Source organism: Ovis aries, chromosome 4 (assembly GCF_016772045.2).
Source record: "Ovis aries strain OAR_USU_Benz2616 breed Rambouillet chromosome 4, ARS-UI_Ramb_v3.0, whole genome shotgun sequence".
NCBI lineage: Eukaryota > Metazoa > Chordata > Mammalia > Artiodactyla > Bovidae > Ovis > Ovis aries.
Genome location: NC_056057.1, coordinates 57,943,440 through 57,964,447, shown reverse-complemented (window position 1 = coordinate 57,964,447; position 21,008 = coordinate 57,943,440). Strand labels below are relative to the sequence as shown.

The window sequence follows — 21,008 nt, the reverse complement described above, 5'->3', positions numbered from 1 at the left end:
TCTGCCTTATGAAACGAAGAAACTTATTTCTTTCCTAATCAAACCTCTACAGGCTTTGTACATGTTGGACACGACTGAGGGACTTCACTTTCACTTTTCACTTTCATGCACTGGAGAAGGAAATGGCAATTCATTCCAGTGTTCCTGCCTAGAGAATCCCAGGGATGGCGGAGCCTGGTGGACTGCCATCTATGGGGTCGCACAGAGTCAGACACAACTGAAGCAACTTAGCAGCAGCAGCAGCAGCATTCCCTGAATTATATCATCTTTTGCCTACTAAATTTCATTGTTTGGATTGGATTTCAAATGCTGAAAAAGAAAGGAAAATCATGATCCAGTCTCTTCAGCAAATAAATGACAAGGAATTTAAAAGAGAGAGAGGGAAAGGGAAACTACATATGAAAGGTGACCCGTGAACTTATCAGCCATGCAATGGGTGGACTTTATTTGGGTCTCATGAATTACAAACTCCTTATTTAGAATCTGTAAAACAATAAGCACCGGTCAATAGCAGAACAGAATACTGACCAAAAACAGATATTTGATAATGTTAAGGGAATATTTATTTGGGAGGGTGGCAGGGAAAGACAGTGAAGCCTGGTGTGCTGCAGTCAATGAGGTTGCAAAGAGTCAGATATGACTTAGTGACTGAACAAGAATTTTTTTAGAGTTTTTTTCTTTTTTTTTTTTTTCAGATAGGTGTACCCTGAAATATTTACATATGAAAATTTGATCTCAGGGATTTGCCTCCGTATAAGCTGGGAGCAAAGAGGAGGACTGGAAAGATACGCGGCTGAAACAAGATCAGCGCTGAGTCGATCACTGTCGTCACTGGTCTGTGAAGCTTTATGACACTATTCTACTTTTGAATACATCCGAAATTTTTGAAAGTAAGAAGCTTTAAAAAAAAATATGAGTTGACCTTAAAATACTCACACAGCCATTAGTTTCTCTCTCTAAACCTCATCTGTTACAGGTGATAGTGATGTTATTTACCTCCTTGTTTCTAAGATTACATGCCAGAGCACACTGGAGAGTTTGCCTGACAGCCTGCCACGTGGAAAACCTGCAAATGTGACTCAAGGAGGTGAGAAGCAGTCATAATCTCTGTATGTACGCAAATCAAGAAACAAAAAAAAAATACTGTTATACTGAGAGGAGAAACACTGCTAATGAGAAAAAAATAACCCACACATCTCACACTGAATTCCCTGTTGGGTATAAGAAGAAATACAACAATGCCTCAAATATCACATTTTGGCTTTACACTACCTTTTTCTGAGAAGATGCAACAATTTGCAATGCTCAGCTCTGCCAGAAGCAATGAAGGAAACAAGACTTGTCACCAGTTTCAAGATGAGGAACTAGACAGAGGTTAAGTTAAAGGGTCAGAGCAGCAGCATTCAACTGCAGAGACAAGAATCAAGCCTGTCCTCAGATCTGTGCATCCCAAGGTCTCTTCAAAAGTAAGTATGAATCCAAGCTACTCATAGCAAGGTTTTGAACACTCCCTAAAAGAATAATCACCACCATTTGAAACCTCAGAAAGTTAAGAAAAGAAATCTGAAATCCTTCCAAACACCTAGTAATTATGTATTTTCATTCTTCCTCATTCTTTTGTCAGTCAACTTCACAGAGATGAGTTTGGGAGCTGAGAGCCCATGGCCAAACTCATCAAGTGGAAGCAGGGGAGAGAGATTCAGGCTTGATTTCTCCTAGGGTTATTCTATATCCGGTGTCTCATGGAGGAAAATGGAGACTAGAGAGAGAGAGGAAGCAGGAGGGGAGGGGTAAAGGAGGAAGGGGTAAGATGGAGAGAAAGGAAGCCTGGAGGGTGGAGGAGGGAGTCAGGCACAAACATAGCCCAATCACATCACAGGCCCAGCTCCTGGGCGGAACCTAGGAACCACTGAAACAGTATTTTGGAAATTCTGCATCCAGGTTTTTTTCCTACTTTCACCAAGTAAACAGGAATAAAGGAGGAGGAATTCTGTCAATCAAAGCCTGAAGGAATGTTTCAGAAAATCTCAAAATGTTTATAACAAGACAAAACTGAAAGACAAGCTAATATTAATCTTCTGTCAATGCCATTTGAAAATTACTAGCAAAGGGGAATGTGCATTCCTCAAAAACTTTAGCTGAACAGGAATGAGCAGAAGCGTGATCTCCTTTCTCCATTTTACATTCCATACAGTTCATTAAATATTTTAGAGACCATACAGGACACAGACAATGTTATGAAGCCATTGGTTAAATTACACTACCTGGAAACCAAGCTTTCTAATACACTCCGATGTGTAAGCAGGTATTATCTCTAAGGAATCTTTCACACCTCTAAAATCAGTGCTAACCTGTAACGTGGATCCTTTTTTCAGGCCTTTATCTTCCCTTTTTAGTGGTGTTGATTTGGGAAGGGAAAAGGGTTTTTTAACTCACTGACTCATTTCCTACAACAGTGTATAAAGTAGATTTGAAACTGTATTCCCATCATTACTTCCACAGCTCATAAATCTTGCACTTGCGGTATAAACCAACCCCTTTAAACTATATGGACACAGTTCACTGTTAGGAAGTAGAAAGTATACTTTCTAGCAGGCAATGAGTAACATATAAGCTAATTCAAATACTTTATGGCTATAAATGCATTAAAAATAAACTTCACACAGATTTCCTTAAAAAAAGATTTTCTTTTTACCAGAAAAGAAATACTCCAGGCTTAGTTTGTGTTTATAAAATAATACGCAGCTCATTGTTGCCTAAAACTGTCAACACTTATTTTAGTAAGCATTATTTTTTAAAGTGGGGTACAGTTGGATCATTATGTGTGATTTGTGGTATAATTTTAATTCTAATGTCAAATTAAAATTTTTTCATGTAAAAGATGGTGTGGATTGTGCTCAACTTTAAGATTAAAAAATTTTTACACATAAAGAAGTCTCAAAAAAGGTTGAGACTTCCGGATAACAACCAAAACATCCATTGTAAGTTTTTCTTAAATATTGAAAACTCGCCATAAGAGAACTAGAACAGGTAAGACAGAGAAAGAAAAAAATGTGAAAACTGTTTATTATTTCCTACCTCTGAAACTCTAATGGGAAGGTTTCCATGTATTTAGTTTTTCCTCAATATCATCTGATGTGAACAGGGTAAGAATAATTTAACTGTTTACTGAAAATTTGAAAAATACAATGTATTGACCTTGAGATGCAAATGAACTTCAGGGTTTAGAGACAGTATGTCTTCTTTGCATTATCAACACAAAACAACTCAAACAAATAACAGAACTGCTATCAATGACATATTTTCATTTAATAATAATTATGGTTCTATGGTCTTTTTGAGTCTTTCCCAAACAAACCTTTTCATGCCTCATCTCATTTAATTTTCAGGGAAACCTCCAGAAGGTAGGCAGCTTAGAAATTCATAAAGTTCTAAAGATGAGAAAATAGGCTGATAGAGTAAAAGTGTACAAGGTCACATATCCCAAAGTCTGCCAGTTGCAAACATCCACCACTCCACCATTAAGAAATTCAAGTCATACCTCCACATGCATTTACCTGATCGGCCGATTCTCTTTACTGTCAAACAGTGAAAAGATGACCTCAAGCTCCTCTCCCAGGTTGGAACACATGAGACTCTTCATCTGCACAAAGAGGTGGTGACTGCTGGCCTGCACTGGGGTATCTTTCTTCCGATGTCGATGCTCCATCTGTATGACATCCACCAAAAAACAAGATCAGCGTGGACCGAGGGAAGCAATGGAACCCAACCAACTAGTTATCTATGGTGTGATCGTAATGTCCTGTGCTTTTTTTTTTTTTTTTTTGGCTGTGAATTTGGTATCCAGTTGGATGTTAAATTCCAAATTTTCTTTCAACTTCTACTGAAGTCTGTAGACCATCAAGAATCCTGCTTTAAGAAGATTTGTTTCTTAATTATTAACATTAAAATGATACCAACTCACAGACAGCGTGACATGCAAAGGATTCTACTGGTCCCTTGTCAACTCCCAGGGTGAGAACAAATTGTTGGTCATCTTTTAAAACATCAAGCTAAATTAAAAATCTAACTGATCATTTCACTGATGGGAGCTAAACAATGTAGCTATGATTCCACTTTTCTCATAATTAAAAGTTCTTTTAAATTATACTAAAGTTTTGGTAGTTTTCCAAGATAGGCAGTGGTAAATGATATTCAATCATTAGAACAAGAAAATGCTTCTAACCTGATGTGGAGATACAGGGAGACCTACAAAACTCAGTGAGTGTCTAAAGGCAGGAATAGTCTCTGTGTCCATCTCTAGTTTCTCTTTTAATACAGCTAGCCTGGGCTACACGTGAGAGGTGGGACCAGAAGTAAGAGTTCCCACATGCTAAGGAAGGAAAGGAATCACCCAGGGTTCCAGGGGTGAGAACATGGAAATGATCATTTATTAGCATATTTGTTATGTGTCTATAACATGCCCAGCACTGGAAATGCAATAATGGGTAAACACAGAAATAGCCTATGCCTTTGTGGAGCTTTTCTACTAGGGGGAACAGCTATCAACAAAACTGTCCCACAAGCAGATAGAAAACTGCAGCTATGATGAATGGAGGATCTGACTCGTGTCTGAGCAGTCAGAAAAGGCATCTTGGGAAAGTAACACTTTAACTAAGAGCTAAAGGGCGAGAAAGAATTATGAACCATCTAGACAGTGCTTCTCAAATTACCTGCAGTCAAGGACCAGGCTGTTTTCCCCTCTAATCTACTGCAGGTTGGTATTTTCATAAAATACAATCAAAATGTCATGGCAATGTCAAAACGTCATAAAGGCTTCTGTACATTTACTCACCATTTTTCTACTTGGATCAGTTACAAACAGTTCATGATTCAGCCAGTTCTTGGACCACACTGAGCAGAACTGGCCCAGGGTGAGAGCACAGGGAAAACATATAGAAAGGCAGTGTACTAGCAGAACAGGTGCTAAGACTGGGACGATTACTGCTTTCACAACGGGCTACTAAAGAGGGCACTTCTTGTGGATCACTTGACAATTGAAAGGAAGGAAGATAGAGAGAAAGAAAGAAGGAAAGAAAAAGCTTGGTGCTTAACTCCAAAGAAGTCATATGTTTGCTTGAAGTTAAGGTACAAAACTCTATGTCTACCTCAGCCACCTTTTAATATTTCTAAGTATAGTTCAAAAACTAACGACTAACTGACCAAGATTTGAATGCAAAAAATGCTATTTACATTTACAGTTATAAATGCAACAACATAAAATCACCAGAATTTTTTTCATGCTTTTATCATTTAATATGAACCACTTGAAAAGTAAATAGCTTTAAAAAATGCAATTAGCTAAATATATCTATAATTGTTGTATACTCAACAGGTACACAGAACACGCCTCTGTAAAAGTGAGGAGTAAGTGCATTTTCTTTTAAAGTGGACGTCAACATTGTGGTATGTGTTGGCCATAATTACCAGAAAAGGCTTCCTGGAGAGAAAAAGAGCATAATTCTTTTTTCTATGATGGTTGCTCTATTTTGTACTTTAAAAATTCTTTATAACAGGGCAAAGGAAGCATCATACATTCATAAAACTACATCTCTTTATAGTTTCTCAAGTAGCTTTTATTTTCTGAAATTGCTAATTTATTTACTGATTTACTTAAAAGCACAAACTTCTATGAAGAAATGAGTAACTGCTAAAGGTTAGAGCTGGAAGAACAGATATAAGAACTAGGATATGTCTGGTCTTTACTTCCAACAGTGCAAAGTTCCCAGCATCCATCATGACATTCACTAAACACTGAACAGAAGAATTAGCTCCCTTACTCATGCAGAGAATCCAATATATCTAGATCAGTGGTTTTCAACCTTAGCTGCACTTTAGAATCACCAAGAGAGCTTTTAAAAAATACTTATGTCCAGGTCCTATCCCAGAACAATTAAATTAGAATTTCCAGGGGGTGGGGGTCCAGAGAGGAGAAGTTTTAAAAGCTCCCCAGGTGATTCTAATGTGCAGTGAGGGCTGAGAATCACTGATTGAGATGACACCAAACGAGACGCAAATCCTAGCAGATCAAAAAATGTATTGTTACACCTTTTGTATAATTACTGCCTTGAAACATTTGGTCTCTGAAATCACCTCTCTTCCCTCACCTATAATGTTTCCAAGCCTGAGATGGATTTGAACTTGAATGGGTTATAAGGACTTGTTTATCTTTTGGTAATTTACTACTTTGGGGAACTGCTAAAAATATCTCCGTGAAGATATTATTACAACAGCAAAATGAGAAAGGCAAGCCCATACTTCAAGAGCTATGATTTGATAGTTATAACACACAGACAAAAATCTATCTCTGAAACAGACAAATTTATCTCAAATAATTTACAGTTACAAAGGCACTTAGCAGTTACTCTAAATGTACTTACATTTTAACTAGACCTTTGACTGGGGAAAGAAAGAGATGTATTCCAAAGATTTAATAAAGTGATACAAATTTTTAATCCTCACCAGTGCATCAATTACTAGGTGAACTGTCTGTATATACCAGGGTTCTCACCTTCAGCACTACTGCTAATTGGGGCTGGTTCTCTCTGTGTCGTGAGAGCTTTGTGGGATCTTTACCATCTTCTGGCATGTACCCACCAGACGCCAGTAGCACCTCTCCTGACCCCCTACTCCACACCATCCCCAATTGTGACAATCAAAACTTGTCTACAGACATTGCCAAATGTACCCTGTTCTATGTTCGATAACTACTGGCCTACCCACTAAGGATCACACAGCAAGCTGCTAATGTGATCTTATAAAAACCAAGAAAGTTTCCTAAAAAGACTCTCCTTATGCACAAATTAACTAGAGAATCCAGCCAATAAGGTCCTCTTTAATTCCCAAAGGATCAAGCTCTGGCCATTGGCAGTAAACCAAGTGGACATATGTTAACACCGTGAGGTTTAGCATATTTTGCTGCTTAGATGAACACAATTAGGTGAGAAAGATCTGCTAACAGGGCTATCAAAAACCGAAAACAAGCCTTTCTTTTTTTTTCTAATGATGCAATATGGAGTTAGTAAGATGCAAACACCTGTGTTCAAGTACGACATGGCAAAGACACAGCAAAAGAAGAGACGCAGCACAATTAATCCAACGTCCTGTGTTGGGGCACTTTATCTCCATGACAGGATCCTTGATGCATGAGTGACAATAAATCACCACCCCCACCCCCAGCCACAAGGGATTTGGTGATGGTGCCTGCCAGCTCTCCTCAGTGAAGTCAGCACAGTCAGTCATGTTTACATTGCATAAAGAAAAGGGCCAGTGCTACAGACAACCTGATTACTGCTGCGCCAGGACATAAACAGGAACTTGAAGCTGCCTTAAAGAAAAAACATGTCCTTTTGAAGTTTATAATCATTTGAGGTTTCCTGGAGTATTGTCTTTACTTTAGAAACAGTAAAATGCAAAGGAGGGGGAGAATCCCAATTTCATTTAAAATCACAATGTTTTTCACAAATGAAGACTATGGACTAAGTTCTGAAATATAAAATACAAAAAAATACAGTCATCACAGCCCAGATGAGACCCCAGAATTCTATCAACATAACACTCCTAGCAGCTACAACAAATTGGAATGTCCAAAGAGATGAAATAAACTTCTCATCCTATAGACGACATTAAGTAAAAGGCAGATAGATAAAATTACATGCATACAAAATCAAACTTGGGAAAATAAAATATATTTTTGATACTGTTAGTTGCTTATCAAATATCTGACATCCCTAGCTAAATATGGGGATGTGACAATGCCCTACCCAAAGAAATACAAGGGCAAGTATTGTGTGGCGTTTCCAAAAGGGCTCATTAAAGTAGCTGAGTCAACTGAAAGAAATCACCCTCCTTCCTACTGTTGGAGAGCAATGTAATGGCTAGAGTTCTTGCAACCATGTTGTACTGTGAAGTATCCTGGATAAAGGATCCTTATTTCGCTTCTGACATAATGAATCCACAAATAAGCCCAAGACCTGCTGCCTGGGCTTCTGTACTATCAAAGAGAAATAAATTTCTATCATGTCCAAGCTTCTGTTATTTATTTCATTGAACACAGTCAAATCTAATTTTAAGAGGTAGCATAGTGAAATTCACCCAGTCGTGTCTGACTCTTTGTGACCCCACAGCCTATACAGTCCATAGAATTCTCTTCTCCAGGGGATCTTCCCAATCCAGGGATCAAACCCAGTCTCCTGCGTTGCAGGCTGATTCTTTACTAGCTGAGCCACCAGAGAAGCCCAAGAATACTGGAGTGGGTAGCCTATCCCTTCTCCAGTGGATCTTCCCAACTCAGGAATCGAACTGGGGTCTCCTGCACTACAAGTGGGTTCTTTACCAGCTGAGCTACCAGGGAAGCCCCAAAGACACAGCATGTAAGGTAATAATTATTCTTGCCACCATGCCTCTCTTACAAGGATGAAATAAAGATGAGAAAAGAATGAAGACTGACTGAATGCTTAGGTGTTTTGTAAATGTTATCTGCCAAGGAAAGGCATTTCACATGCATGTCTTATTTAATCTCCCAAACAAACATGATAAGAATGATTTCTCCATTTAATAGACGAAGAAACTGAAGTGCTGAAACATTGAGCAATAAGTCCAAGATCAGAGAGCTGGTAGAAGGAAGAGATGAAATTCAAATCTAGCTTTCTTGATCTACAGCCATGGTCTTCTAATAATATCATAATGACTTCAAAACCATCAAGTGATTGCTTATTGAGTGCAAAGCACTGTAAGAGATGATTTCAGACGTAACAAAGGGAGATAAGACATGGCGCTCACTCTGAAGAAACTTCAGACTGACTGAGAAATTAAACAAAAGTGAGAGACAAAATTTGATGCCCAATAGTTAAATAAACTACAATATAAATATTCCATTAGAGGATGTATCTGACAAATTCTAGTGATTTTGCCATATATACATATATATATACATACACATAAGCTAAGAGTTAGTGATCACTTTAAACTTTACTTTTAATCACCTCTGCCCTCCTCCCTCCAACCACTCTTTAACTGTGTCTTTGCTCTGCGCTTGACACTCCACTTAGCACTAATGTCACAGAGGGATACAGCATGAAACACCACTCTCAAGAAGCTCAATGTAAAGGAAATTCTTCACAGAAAAAGAATTTATTCCAACTGACATAATGAGTGTTAAATAATCTGAACAGATTGATGACAAAGGAAAAATCAGACTTATGCATGTTGGATTTACGAATGATTTTTTCCTCATGTTTTTCAGATAATTTCAGGTCAAGAATAATCTGAGATTCTATGAAGAATGTAGTTACCTCCAAAGAGGCAGGATCTTCCAAAAAAGGAATCCAGTGTTGACCACAGCCATTCCTCCTTGGGACATTATGGAAAGATAGAGCAGTAACTAGAGCAAAGCAAAATTACACCTGGGGTGATGACTGAATGTCTTTCCAGCCACATTTTTCTTGGATTTGAGGTTTTAAAAGAGCTTAGTGAATAACAGGGACTTCCCTGGTGGCCCAGTTGGTAAAAAACCCATCTGCAATGAATAAGATCCAGGTCTGATCTCTGGGTCAGGAAGACCCGTAGAGAGGAAATAGCAACCCATTCCAGTATTCTTACCTGGGAAATCCCATGGACAGGGCACCCCTGGCAGACTACAGAGTCTGGGGTTGCAAGAGTGAAAGATGAAACTGAAACATCACACCACCAGGGAATAACACAAGATTAGGTAAACTTTATACAAATACTAAGACTATGAGGCAAAATACAAGACAGATGGATCATTCAGGGAACCTAGATGCCAAGTAAATAACTAGACTGTAACCTATCATGTACCTAGGTAAAAAATTCAAATCATGGGTGATGTCATGGTGGGCGATATGACCAAATATCTTATGATTATTAATAAGCTTCAGTACTTAGAAACGGTCTCGGAGAGATGGGGGCTAAGACCAGCATTTGGAGACCGAGGAGACACTTTCAGGAGTCTGTGCATGTAGTGATAAGATGGAAGGGAAGGGAGTTAACATGCTGATGAGCACTAACTGGAAACCATTAGTCAAAACGTCTTGATGTACTACAGATAAATACACAACTTGTAAGCATTTCACTAGTCCAGGCAAAGTACAAAGATTTAGGAAAAGAACTTAAAACTTCTCCGGCTTTACTTCCTAGGGTCTGGGAGTTGAGGGCTCAGTAGGAACGTCAGGTAATTCTGAGACGGGTAAATTATCTCAATTTTGTACTTGGGGCAGGGTCACCTCAGCTCTCAATTCTCTTTCCTTGCTCCAAATTAAACCTGGAACATCCTGTTCTTACAAAATCAAGCAAGAATGAAAAGTGTCATGGAAACCACAAAATTAGCAGTGAGACTGTGAGCCACAGGTTCCTATACCTACCAATCGGTAGAGCTCAGTAATGCTGATGTCCTCTGGATCCACCATCGCATACTCTTTCCTAGGCACCAGGTCCAGTCCCAGTTGTCTAGAGAACAAATTGCAAATGTTTGGAAGGAAAGTCAGCTCAACAGAATATATTTAAAATAATTACTGTATCACTCTCAAAAAAATTCAATCCATCACCCTTTGTGCTTCTCTCACCCAAACTTTTTACCTTATAGTAACCTTTTACTGTGCTTGGACTAAGCAAGCAGGCTGAACACTGGGTATAACTTGAGGAACAGGAGATTACAAAGGCAAGGAAACAGGGATGGGGTGGGGATGGGCCGGCCTTCTTGGTGCTGCACTTTGGCCACTGGGGGCCTTGGTTCTACCAAGTGGGGAGCCTTTAGCACCCTACAAACTATTACCACAGAAACCTTCCTCATTGTGCTGGCCTGGAAACTAGACATAGACATAATTTTGTTCTAGAACACAGAGTTAAGGAGAGGGAAGCCTGGCCCTGAGGATTTGACCTGGCACCAGGGGTTGGTTTTATGTTAACACAGTCACTGAACTGCACTGGGACATCAGGAAGGAAGAATGAATTGATTCTCCCTCCACTATCATCATCACAGGAAAGTCAAAGGACAGCACAGGGCTCTATGGAGAATGGGGAAGCTGCTGTTGCTGTGACTCTGTTTGAGGCTTTCAGGCAAGAACACTTCTTCTGATGGCCTTGATAGGGAATGAGATGACTATCTCCTCCTCCTCCCAAGCTTTCTCCACTTTTGTTTCTCCCTCTCAGTAAGAAAACTATATTTAAAGGAAAACAGTAAATGCACAATCTGTAAACTGTAAGACATTTTAAATAAGTTGTCAAACTCAAAGAAAGCAAAATCAGACCTCTGAAAATTCATGAATTTGAGGATGATCTAAATAAATTATATTGCTCATTTTCATACATCCATGTTTTACCAACTTACCATAAATTAGCCATAGAAGTGCCCAAAGCATAAGCTGGAACTTACATGAGTCAAAACTGAGCCATGATTCAGTCATAATTAATGTTTTTCCCTCTTTTCCCTTCCGTATGTCATTATCTTCCTTCCTAAAACTGAAAAAGTATCATCTTCTTGCCTGCTCTATATTTCTAAGCTATTTTTGATAAGCTAACTTCATCCAACTTTCTTCCTATTTACAAACTAGTCTTTTAAAGGAGGATCAGCATGATGACTAAGGGCCAACATGATTCAGAGAACCAAGTTTTTTTTTTCAAAACAAAAAGGAAAAACATTGAAAAACATTCAAAACATGAAAGATGGGCAGCCTAGGTCGTGGTCAAACAGTCTTCAGATCTACCCCTCAAAGGGCCACCCCATCACACACAGTGAGACCAGAGGCTCCCTGCATATGGCTGGCATATCCCATCTCTCAGGAAGCACTCCATGCTGTGAATCACATTGGTCTGGAGTGGATGGGGCCTTAGATCTCTTTTGGCTCAACTTACTCCTTTGACAAGCGACAAGCGAAGAAACTAAAGTCAAGGAGGGCTCAGGAATTCGCCTCACATCTTAAAAGAGGAGAGTTTCGAGTTCAGTGTCTTGCTATATTTCACCCCTGCCCTTGATTCCCCACAAGCAATGAATCTCCCCGAGATTAATGAATTAGGGCTGCTCTCTTGACTGTCTATAAAAGGATGAAGGGCACAGCTCACTCAGCAAAATAACAGAAGGACTCTGGACAAGATAGAGGTTAAAAATGTGTTATATACTTCATTCCTGTAGTATATGTTTTCAGTTCAGTTCAGTTCAATAGCTCAGTCATGTCCGACCCTTTGTGACCCCATGAATCATAGCATGGCAGGTCTCCCTGTCCATCACCATCTCCCAGAGTTCACTCAAACTCACATCCATCGAGTCAGTGATGCCATCCAGCCATTTCATCCTCTGTCGTCCCCTTTTCCTCCTGCCCCCAATCCCTCCCAGCATCAGAGTCTTTTCCAATGAGCCAAGTCTTTGCATGAGGTGGACAAAGTATTGGAGTTTCAGCTTTAGCATCATTCCTTCCAAACAACACCCAGGGCTGATCTCCTTTAGAATGGACTGGCTGGATCTCCTTGCAGTCCAAGGGACTCTCAAGAGTCTTATCCAGCACCACAGTTCAAAAGCATCAATTCTTCAGCACTCAGCTTTCTTCACAGTCCAACTCTCGCATCCATATGTCTTAGCAGGAATCAGAACTGCCTTCTGATAAAGTGACATCCTATACTTAAAGGAAGCATTACTCTTTATTGCAAATTGGTTTTTCCAGATTCAGTAAGAGGCAAAATCATCTATGGTATCTTTTACTGCCTTCTTCTTTCCTATCTGCTTTTTTTTTTTTTTTTCTGTTGCTCTAAGATGATCTGATTCACACAGGATCACAATAAACTGTGTGAATCACGATAAATTGTGGAAAATTCTGAAACAGATGGGAATAACAGACCACCTGACCTGCCTCTTGAGAAAGCCATATGCAGGTCAGGAAGCAACAGTTAGAACTGGACATCGAACAACGACTGGTCCCAAATAGGAAAAGGAGTACGTCAAGGCTGTATATTGTCACCCTGCTTATTTAACTTCTATGCAGAGTATATCATGAGAAATGCTGGGCTGGATGAAGCAGAGCTGGAATCAAGATTGCTGGGAGAAATATCAATAACCTCAGATATGCAGATGACACCATCCTTATGGCAGAAAGGGAGGAAGAACTAAAGAGCCTGCTGATGAAAGTGAAAGTGGAGAGTGAAAAAATTGGCTTAAAGCTCGACATTCAGAAAACTGAATCATGGCATCATGATTCTGGTCCCATCACTTCATGGCAAATAGATGGGGAAACAGGGGAAACAGTGGCTGACTTTATTTTGGGGGGCTTCAAAATCACTGCAGATGGTGACTGCAGCCATGAAATTAAAAGATGCTTACTCCTTGGAAGGAAAGTTATGACCAACCTAGATAGCATATTCAAAAGAGGAGACATTACTTTGCCAACAAAGGTCCGTCTAGTCAAGGCTATGGTTTTCCAGTGGTCATGTATGGATGTGAGAGTTGGACAATAAAGAAAGCTGAGTGCTAAAGAATTGGTGCTTTTGAACTGTGGTGTTGGAGAAGACTCTTGAGAGTCCCTTGGACTGCAAGGAGATCCAACCAGTCCATTCTGAAGGAGATCAGCCCTGGGATTTCTTTGGAAGGACTGATGCTAAAGCTGAAACTCCAGTACTTTGGCCACCTCATGCAAAGAGTTGACTTATTGGGAAAGACTCTGATGCTGAGAGGGATTGGGGGCAGGAGGAGAAGGGGATGACAGAGGATGAAATGGCTGGATGGCATCACTGACTTGATGGACATGGGTTTGTGTAAACTCCAGGAGTTGGTGATGGACAGGGAGGCCTGGCTTGCTACAGTTCAAGGGGTCACAAAGAGTCGGACACAACTGAGCAACTGAACTGAACTGAAGATGCTCTGAAGGTCCAAACAGTGAATGGGGACTTGGGGAGAGAGGGAGGCCATGACCTTATAGGATACCGAGGGACCACTTATCTTCCTTATACTTGAGCCCACATAAGCCTAACATCATAGTCAAAGTTGGCTTATTCTAATTTCTCATTCATATACTAACATTCATATTTAGCACAATATCAGCCTTGATCACTGCTTTAAATGACTAGATTTAGTATTTAAAGTACTTGGCTAGTATTTTAGATTAGTCAGTTATGTCTTTTTTCTTTTAAGGGCAAATCTGGGTCAAGATCAGCTTTTTATCAAGTTTTCCCAAGCAGCTCCTCAAAAGACACTAACATATATGCACAGGCAGAATCGGGGCAGTAAGGAAAGCCACCCCTCACCCTTTCCCCACCACCACCCAGGATACCTGTCCCTAAGACTTTTAACAGAAGGTATCTCCCTCCACATAACATCAATAATCTATCACCACAACAGAAAAGAGGGATATATTTAGAAAGAAAAACACATGTCAAACCAAAAGCCTTTTTGAAACAAGATATACTCTCAGTGTGGGGAAGGAAATGACAAGCCACTCCAGTATTCTTGCCTGGAAAAGTCCATGGACAGGGAAGCCTGGTGGGCTTCAGCCCGTGGGGTTGCACAGTCGGACAGGACTGAGCACACAGCAGTAGTACTCTCAGTGGAAGTCATATATCTGACTGACCCCAGTGACGTTTTGTATTTCGTGAACACGTGCACACTGTCAGACCACACAGGGCAGTAGAGAACTGACAACATCCTGGGACCCAGACCAGCCCTAGAAGATGTGGTGCTCAGCTCCATCAGTGACAGTCTGCACCAAGCCCCTCAAAGGAGAAAACGGGGAAAGCTTCCTCTGGTGTTTCCCAGAGGTACGAGCACACGGTGCCTCACACCCTGTTGCAGTCACGCCCTTGTGCGCACCACCAGCGCTTGTCCCTGCGGTGGCGGGTACTCACTCGTTGCCCCAGTCCAGGCGGGCGGTGATGTGACGCTTCACGTCCTTCATCCGGTCATGGGTGAGGTGCCCCACCAACACCTGCCGCCGCAGATCCAGGATTTCATTCATGATATGCCACAGTCGGTGGAAGAGATCACCTTCATTTCTCTAGGAAACACGCAAATGCAGAGATTCAGCGGTCAGACACTGAGACACGGGGTAACCACAGAGGAGTGAGACCGAGACCCGTTTACCCTCTATGTGCTGGGCACTCTGAAGACAGACTTTTTTATTAACAAACTCTCTCCTCAGGTCCTGAAACATACTCACTTCTCTGCATCCTTTCATCCTGTTTCACAATGCTGCTCTCCTGCCCAAGAATCCAAATCCCACTTCACTTCTCAGGCTCGCCAAGACACACATCATGTCACAGGATCCTGATGACGTCTCCACACCTGAGCGTGGCCCGATCTCTGGCTTTACGTTCTCTACTTCCCTGTCCACCTCAAACCCTCTCTTTCTTTAGCTCCATCCAATTCTACTGTCCTTCAAGGCTACAACTGACTTCCCCCTGCCTCAGGAAATCGGGCCTGAGAGCTCTTGCTCACATGCTTTTATCCCTTCTCTGAACCACGGCTGCATGCAATGAAAGCCAATTCAAAGGAAAATCTTGTTTTTCAATTACTCCTTGTGTGTTGGTCTTAACGCTTTACAGTTTCCCGTCAGAAGCTGGGTACATAGAGGACTCTAATGCTCGTTCATTGACCAATTTTCACTGCTAGCATCTGGCCAGTATCTAGACTTTAAAGAAATGTTTTCTTTCTTACTTATTAAATTTTCGTGTAAATTCAAGCTAACCTCTTGTGAAATTCATCAAGCGAGGACCCTTATTGGGAAAGAAGATTGGTTCAACTCCTGGCTTCCAATCTTGGTTTTGCCACGTAACTAGTTTTATAGGCTTTGAGTATGGCTTTTGTCATCTGTGAAACACGCACACGGAAGCGTCTTAGACATAACATTTGTGAAGAGAGCCTGATAAGACAGTGATTAAGAGCACAGACTTGAAACACAAACTACCTCACTCCGCATTCTAATTTTGCCCTTCACTGGCTAAAAAACCTGTGGCAATGTATCAACCTCATGGTGCTTGTTTTCCTATCTGCAGAGTGGCTATCATAAGACCTATCTCATAGGCTTGTTATGAAGATTGATGACTTCGTGTATTAAAACTCTGAGAACGATGTTTGACCCACAATAAATACCATGTTAGTATCAGGTGTTACTAGTGCTGTTATCATTACAGTTTTGATCCAGAATAAACGTATAAACTTAAATCCAGATCCTCTTATAAATACTGCATCTTTATCAAAATCTAGGTGTATGTCTCTTACCCACAGATATTTAGGGTAAGCCTTTGGTAAGTATTTCACCTTTCATTAACTCTTCATCTTTCTTATGTAGAAACTATGCTTTTACTTTCTATGAAAATTATTAATAGGCTATATGAATTGATGCTTTTGAACTGTGGTGTTGGAGAAGACTCTTGAGAGTCCCTTGGATTGCAAGGAGATCCAACCAGTCCATTCTGAAGGAGATCAACTCTGGGATTTCTTTGGAAGGAATGATGCCAAAGCTGAAACTCCAGTACTTTGGCCACCTCATGCAAAGAGTTGGCTCATTGGAAAAGACTCTGATGCTGGGAGGGATTGGGGGCAGAAGAAGAAGGAGACGACCGAGGGTGAGATGGCTGGATGGCATCACTGACTCGATGGACACGAGTCTGAGTGAACTTCAGGATTTGGTGATGGACAGGGAGGCCTGGGGTGCTGCGATTCATGGGGTCGCAAAGAGTCGGACACGACTGAGAGACTGAACTGAACTGATATGAATAATGGTATGGAAGTGTTGAGATTATCATTTATCAGAAGTCCTCTACAGAGGTAAGCTGCCAAAAATATCAAATTCTGTCTAGTCATAACATTCTTTAGGAAAATAAAAAGTAGAGATGGATCTTCTGCTTCATTGATGCTTGGTGACTGCAAGTGTTTTGGGGAACTGAGTAGGTTAGACAATGTGCCAGTTGAGCAAGAAACACTCTCCATGACACCATCCCTGATCCTCTGAGCTAGAAGTAATCTTGCTCTCAACTCCTATACACTCTCTTGAGCCTGTTCTTCTACGACCTCTCACTCTTTCCTCATGTTATACACTCCCATACAAGTCATTACAGGGGTGCTGTAATGCAATACTACTGTAAGTCACTGGTCAATGCCTGTGTTTTTCAGCTGATGTGAGATCCAACCACAGTGGCTGAGATGGCCCTGTGTAGTCCCAGCAGCTGGAGAATGAAGGAAGAAACACCTTGATTTAAAGGAGATTTAGGGAATCTTGAGAGGTGCGTTCTGTTTAGATGTAAGAGAATAAGCAGGGAAGATCAAGAAAAATTTGAGGAGAATGGACCTAGGGATTTTCATAGTAAGGGAAGGAAGCCAGATGAAGACAAATATCATATGATATCAATCATACATTGAATCTAAAAAAATGATACAAATGAGCTTATTTATAAAACAGAAAGACACAGACAGAGAAAACAAACACTGTTATCAAAGGGGAAAGGGGGGATAAGTTAGGAGTTTGGGGATAGCAGACACATACTACTATATATAAAACAGATAAAGAATAAGGGAACTGTATAGCATAGGGAACTATAGCTGTATAGTGCACAAACCATATTTAGTATCTTGCAAAAATCTATAATGGAAAATAATCTGAAAAATAATACACACACATACACACAAACATCCCTGATGGGGTCAAATGGTAAAGAATCTGCCTGCAATGTGGGACACCTGGGTTCCATTCCTGGGTCAGGAAGATCCCCTGGAGAAGGGGATGGCAACCCATTCCAGTATTCTTGCCTGGAGAATTCCATGGACAGAGGAGCTTGGCAGGCTATAGTCCAAGGGGTTGCAAAGAGCCGGACATGACTGAGAGGCTAGCAGTTTCACTTTCATATATATACATACCTAAACATAGACACATACATACATACATACATATATATATATATATATATATACACATACTGAATCACTCTGCTCTTCACCTAAAACTAACACACTGCAAATCAACTATACTTCAATTAAAAATTAATTTAAAAATTAATACTAAAAAAAAAAAAAACTTGAGGAACTCTATGGGCAGAAGGAAGAGTCCACTCAAGTAGTCAAAGAAATTACTTACCTAATAAAGATACAATGCAAGCCAAATCTCATGTGGCAGGGAGACAGCCAACTCCTGCTTAACATGACCACCACCATGTGAAGGGCACCTGTCTTGCTTTCAGGGAAGGTGTTCTGATGTTGTCCAGAGGGATGGCCTTGATTTCCTAATAATGTCACCTCTAGCACTTAAGTTCAAGAGCACACTGAGCTGAGAAGAAGTCGGATTTACAAAAAGAAAAACCAATCGGTCTGCTCTCCCTTTCAGAAAGGGGTGGACAAAACAGTGACATACTGCAGCACCCTCCCCACTAATGCACGAAAACAGTACATAACTGTTTTGATAGCTAGTCAGTAAATGATACCTCTTTAAAAACTAGATTTTTAAAAAATGGATAGTTATGAAGACTCTTCAGGAAACATGAGAAATGCTTTTAATTTAATGTTCGATGAAAGAGGCAGGATACAATATTAAACACTTAAAATAGAAAAATACATAAACATTTTTACAATATATCAGAAAACTTCTGCAGCATTTATCTGCAAAAAGTGAACTATAAGTATTTTAGTGTTGTAGAGAATGAGCAAGTTTTGATTTGCCTCAAAATGGAAATAATATAAATTTTGGAGCAGCAGACAATTTACAGCCAGGTTTTCCTCCTTAGCATGTGACCCTAGATAGATTATATCTGATGAGATTTGAGAATAAAACTACCTGGTAAAGTTGCAAGGAAGAGAGCTGTGCAATACCCAGCTGAAGGCCTGCACAAAGGTACTTGGTAGAAGAAGACCTGTATTTCACCTAAAGTTTTTGTTGTTACTGCTATTTTATTAAGTGATACTGTAAAGGACATTATTTAGACCATGACCAATGTACTGAAAAAAAGCAAATAGCACTTCTTGAGCATCTACCGTGTGTGTGTGTGTGTGTGTGTGTGTGTGTGTGTTTAATGCTAAATGCTCTACATTACATTAAGATAAAGTATATTTCATATACTGGTTACCATTGACAACATATGAGTAGCTCATCAAACACCTTCCAGTGGAGACACTAGGAGCCTTAAAGCTGTTAAGGAAGACCATGGACAGTGCCCCGAGACACTTATGCATGATGAACTTGAACCAAAACGTTTAACAAAAACATATTAAGAAAAGAGAAACCAAAAGGTCCAACAGACCCAAGTCAGCCAAATTCTCAAGGTTAAAAATCTAGTATCTCCAGGTTAAATTTTATATTTGTTCCTAAGAGAACTATTATTCCAGTATTCAAGGAAACTTTGAAATAATCATTTATCTCCATCACTCAGGACGGTAGGAGGTGAGGAAGTTACTCTTAGAGCTTACAACACGTAGATTTTCAAGCCAATCAAGTAGTTCCCAAAATAGATGCTTGCAGCTTCAAAAGCAAGTAAAAATAGCTAGATAAGACAGAATCAAGAGGAATTCAACTTTGATCCTCACTAGCAGCTACATAAAAGGGAAAGTGCTCATGTCTTAGCTCAATTAATGGTTCACACTTACACTGTCATTATTTTTATGGTGGGTATTTAGGATGCAGTGATGTGCACATTTCACATAGTTTTAATTTTCATCTTAATGTTGTGCAATATTAAGTGAAATAATACTGGGATTTTATTCTTTCCAAGAAACATTTTAAAATCTAAAAAGGAGATCTGCATTTCCTTCGTACTCTCCCAGTCCAGAGCCCGAGTTCAGTTATACTGACAGTGCATTTACTGCACCCCAGCAAAGCCTAGATGCCGTGTTTCATTTAAGATCATCTTGTGGATTTTAGTAGTGTGCCCTAAAGCCGCCAGCTCCAGGAGACCATGGTCAGAGAAATCCAACATCAAATGAGTTTTTATTAGTGACTTTTAAAGATTTTCTTGCCTCAGTGAAATATTCTATTGCATTTTCTATGGAGCATAAAATAAAAATGGCCATTCTTTGTCCATGTCCCTCACTAATTTGGATTCTTCTCTTTGACAGGCTATTTCAAATAGTGTTGTCAGGATAAGTATACCTTTGTATGTTGAGCACATCCCTTCAAATGACTAAGCTGTTCTCTAAATTCCTTTGAAAATCAAAGAAGAAATAAACTCATCTTTCCCCAAACATCACCCTCAATTCCCCACAGACAGTGGTTCAGTGAGGATGCTAGATTTACATGTGAATCCCAGCTTAGTCACAGTCATTTTTCAACTGTTTGGCCTCCAGTAAGTACTTCACTGTCATTTTCTTCATTTGTAAGCTAGGGATGATCATAGTCTTTATTTCCTTGAGTGGTTGTAAGGCTTAAGTGAAATACTACATATAGAGTAGTTCTTAAAGGGTTTGCAACATAGAAGATTCTCAGTAAGTATAATATGTAAATAGGTACGTGTTTGTGTGCATGCTAAGTTGCTTCAGTCGTGTTCAGCTGTTTGTGACCCTATGAACTGTAGCCTGCCAGGCTCCTCTGTCCATGGCATTCTTTAGGCAAGAATACTGGAGTGGATTGCAACGCCCTCCTCCAGGGGATCTTTCTGACCCAGGGATCGAACCTGCAACTTTTATGTCTCCTGCACTGGCAAGCAGGTTCTTTACCACTAGCACCACCTGGAAAGCCATGCTGCTGCTAAGTCACTCCAGTCGTGTCCAACTCTGTGCGACCCCAGAGACGGCAGCCCACGAGGCTCCCCTGTCCCTGAGATTCTCCAGGTAAGAACACTGGAGTGGGTTGCCATTTCCCTCTCCAATGCATGAAACTGAAAAGTGAAAGTGAAGTTGCTCAGTCGTGTCCAACTCTTAGCGACCCCACAGACTGCAGCCTACCAGGCTCCTCCATCCATGGGATTTTCCAGGCAAGAGTACTGGAGTGGGGTGCCATTGCCTTCTGGAAAGCCATATATATACATATATACCCAAAATACTGACTCCTTTTTTC

General features: G+C 40.3%; 1 protein-coding gene across 4 annotated transcripts in view; it reads right to left on the bottom strand.

Moving 5' to 3' along the window:
• Positions 1-21,008, bottom strand: part of DOCK4 (dedicator of cytokinesis 4) — a 471,927-nt gene that overhangs the window by 242,423 nt on the left and 208,496 nt on the right. For all 4 annotated transcript variants that reach the window (XM_060414757.1, XM_012176786.3, XM_027968612.2 and 1 more), the window contains 3 exons: positions 14,881-15,029; positions 10,419-10,503; positions 3,558-3,709 (listed from right to left, as the gene is read on the bottom strand). In XM_060414757.1, coding sequence (XP_060270740.1) covers positions 3,558-3,709; positions 10,419-10,503; positions 14,881-15,029 — 386 coding nt within the window. The remainder of the gene's footprint in view (positions 1-3,557; positions 3,710-10,418; positions 10,504-14,880; positions 15,030-21,008) is intronic.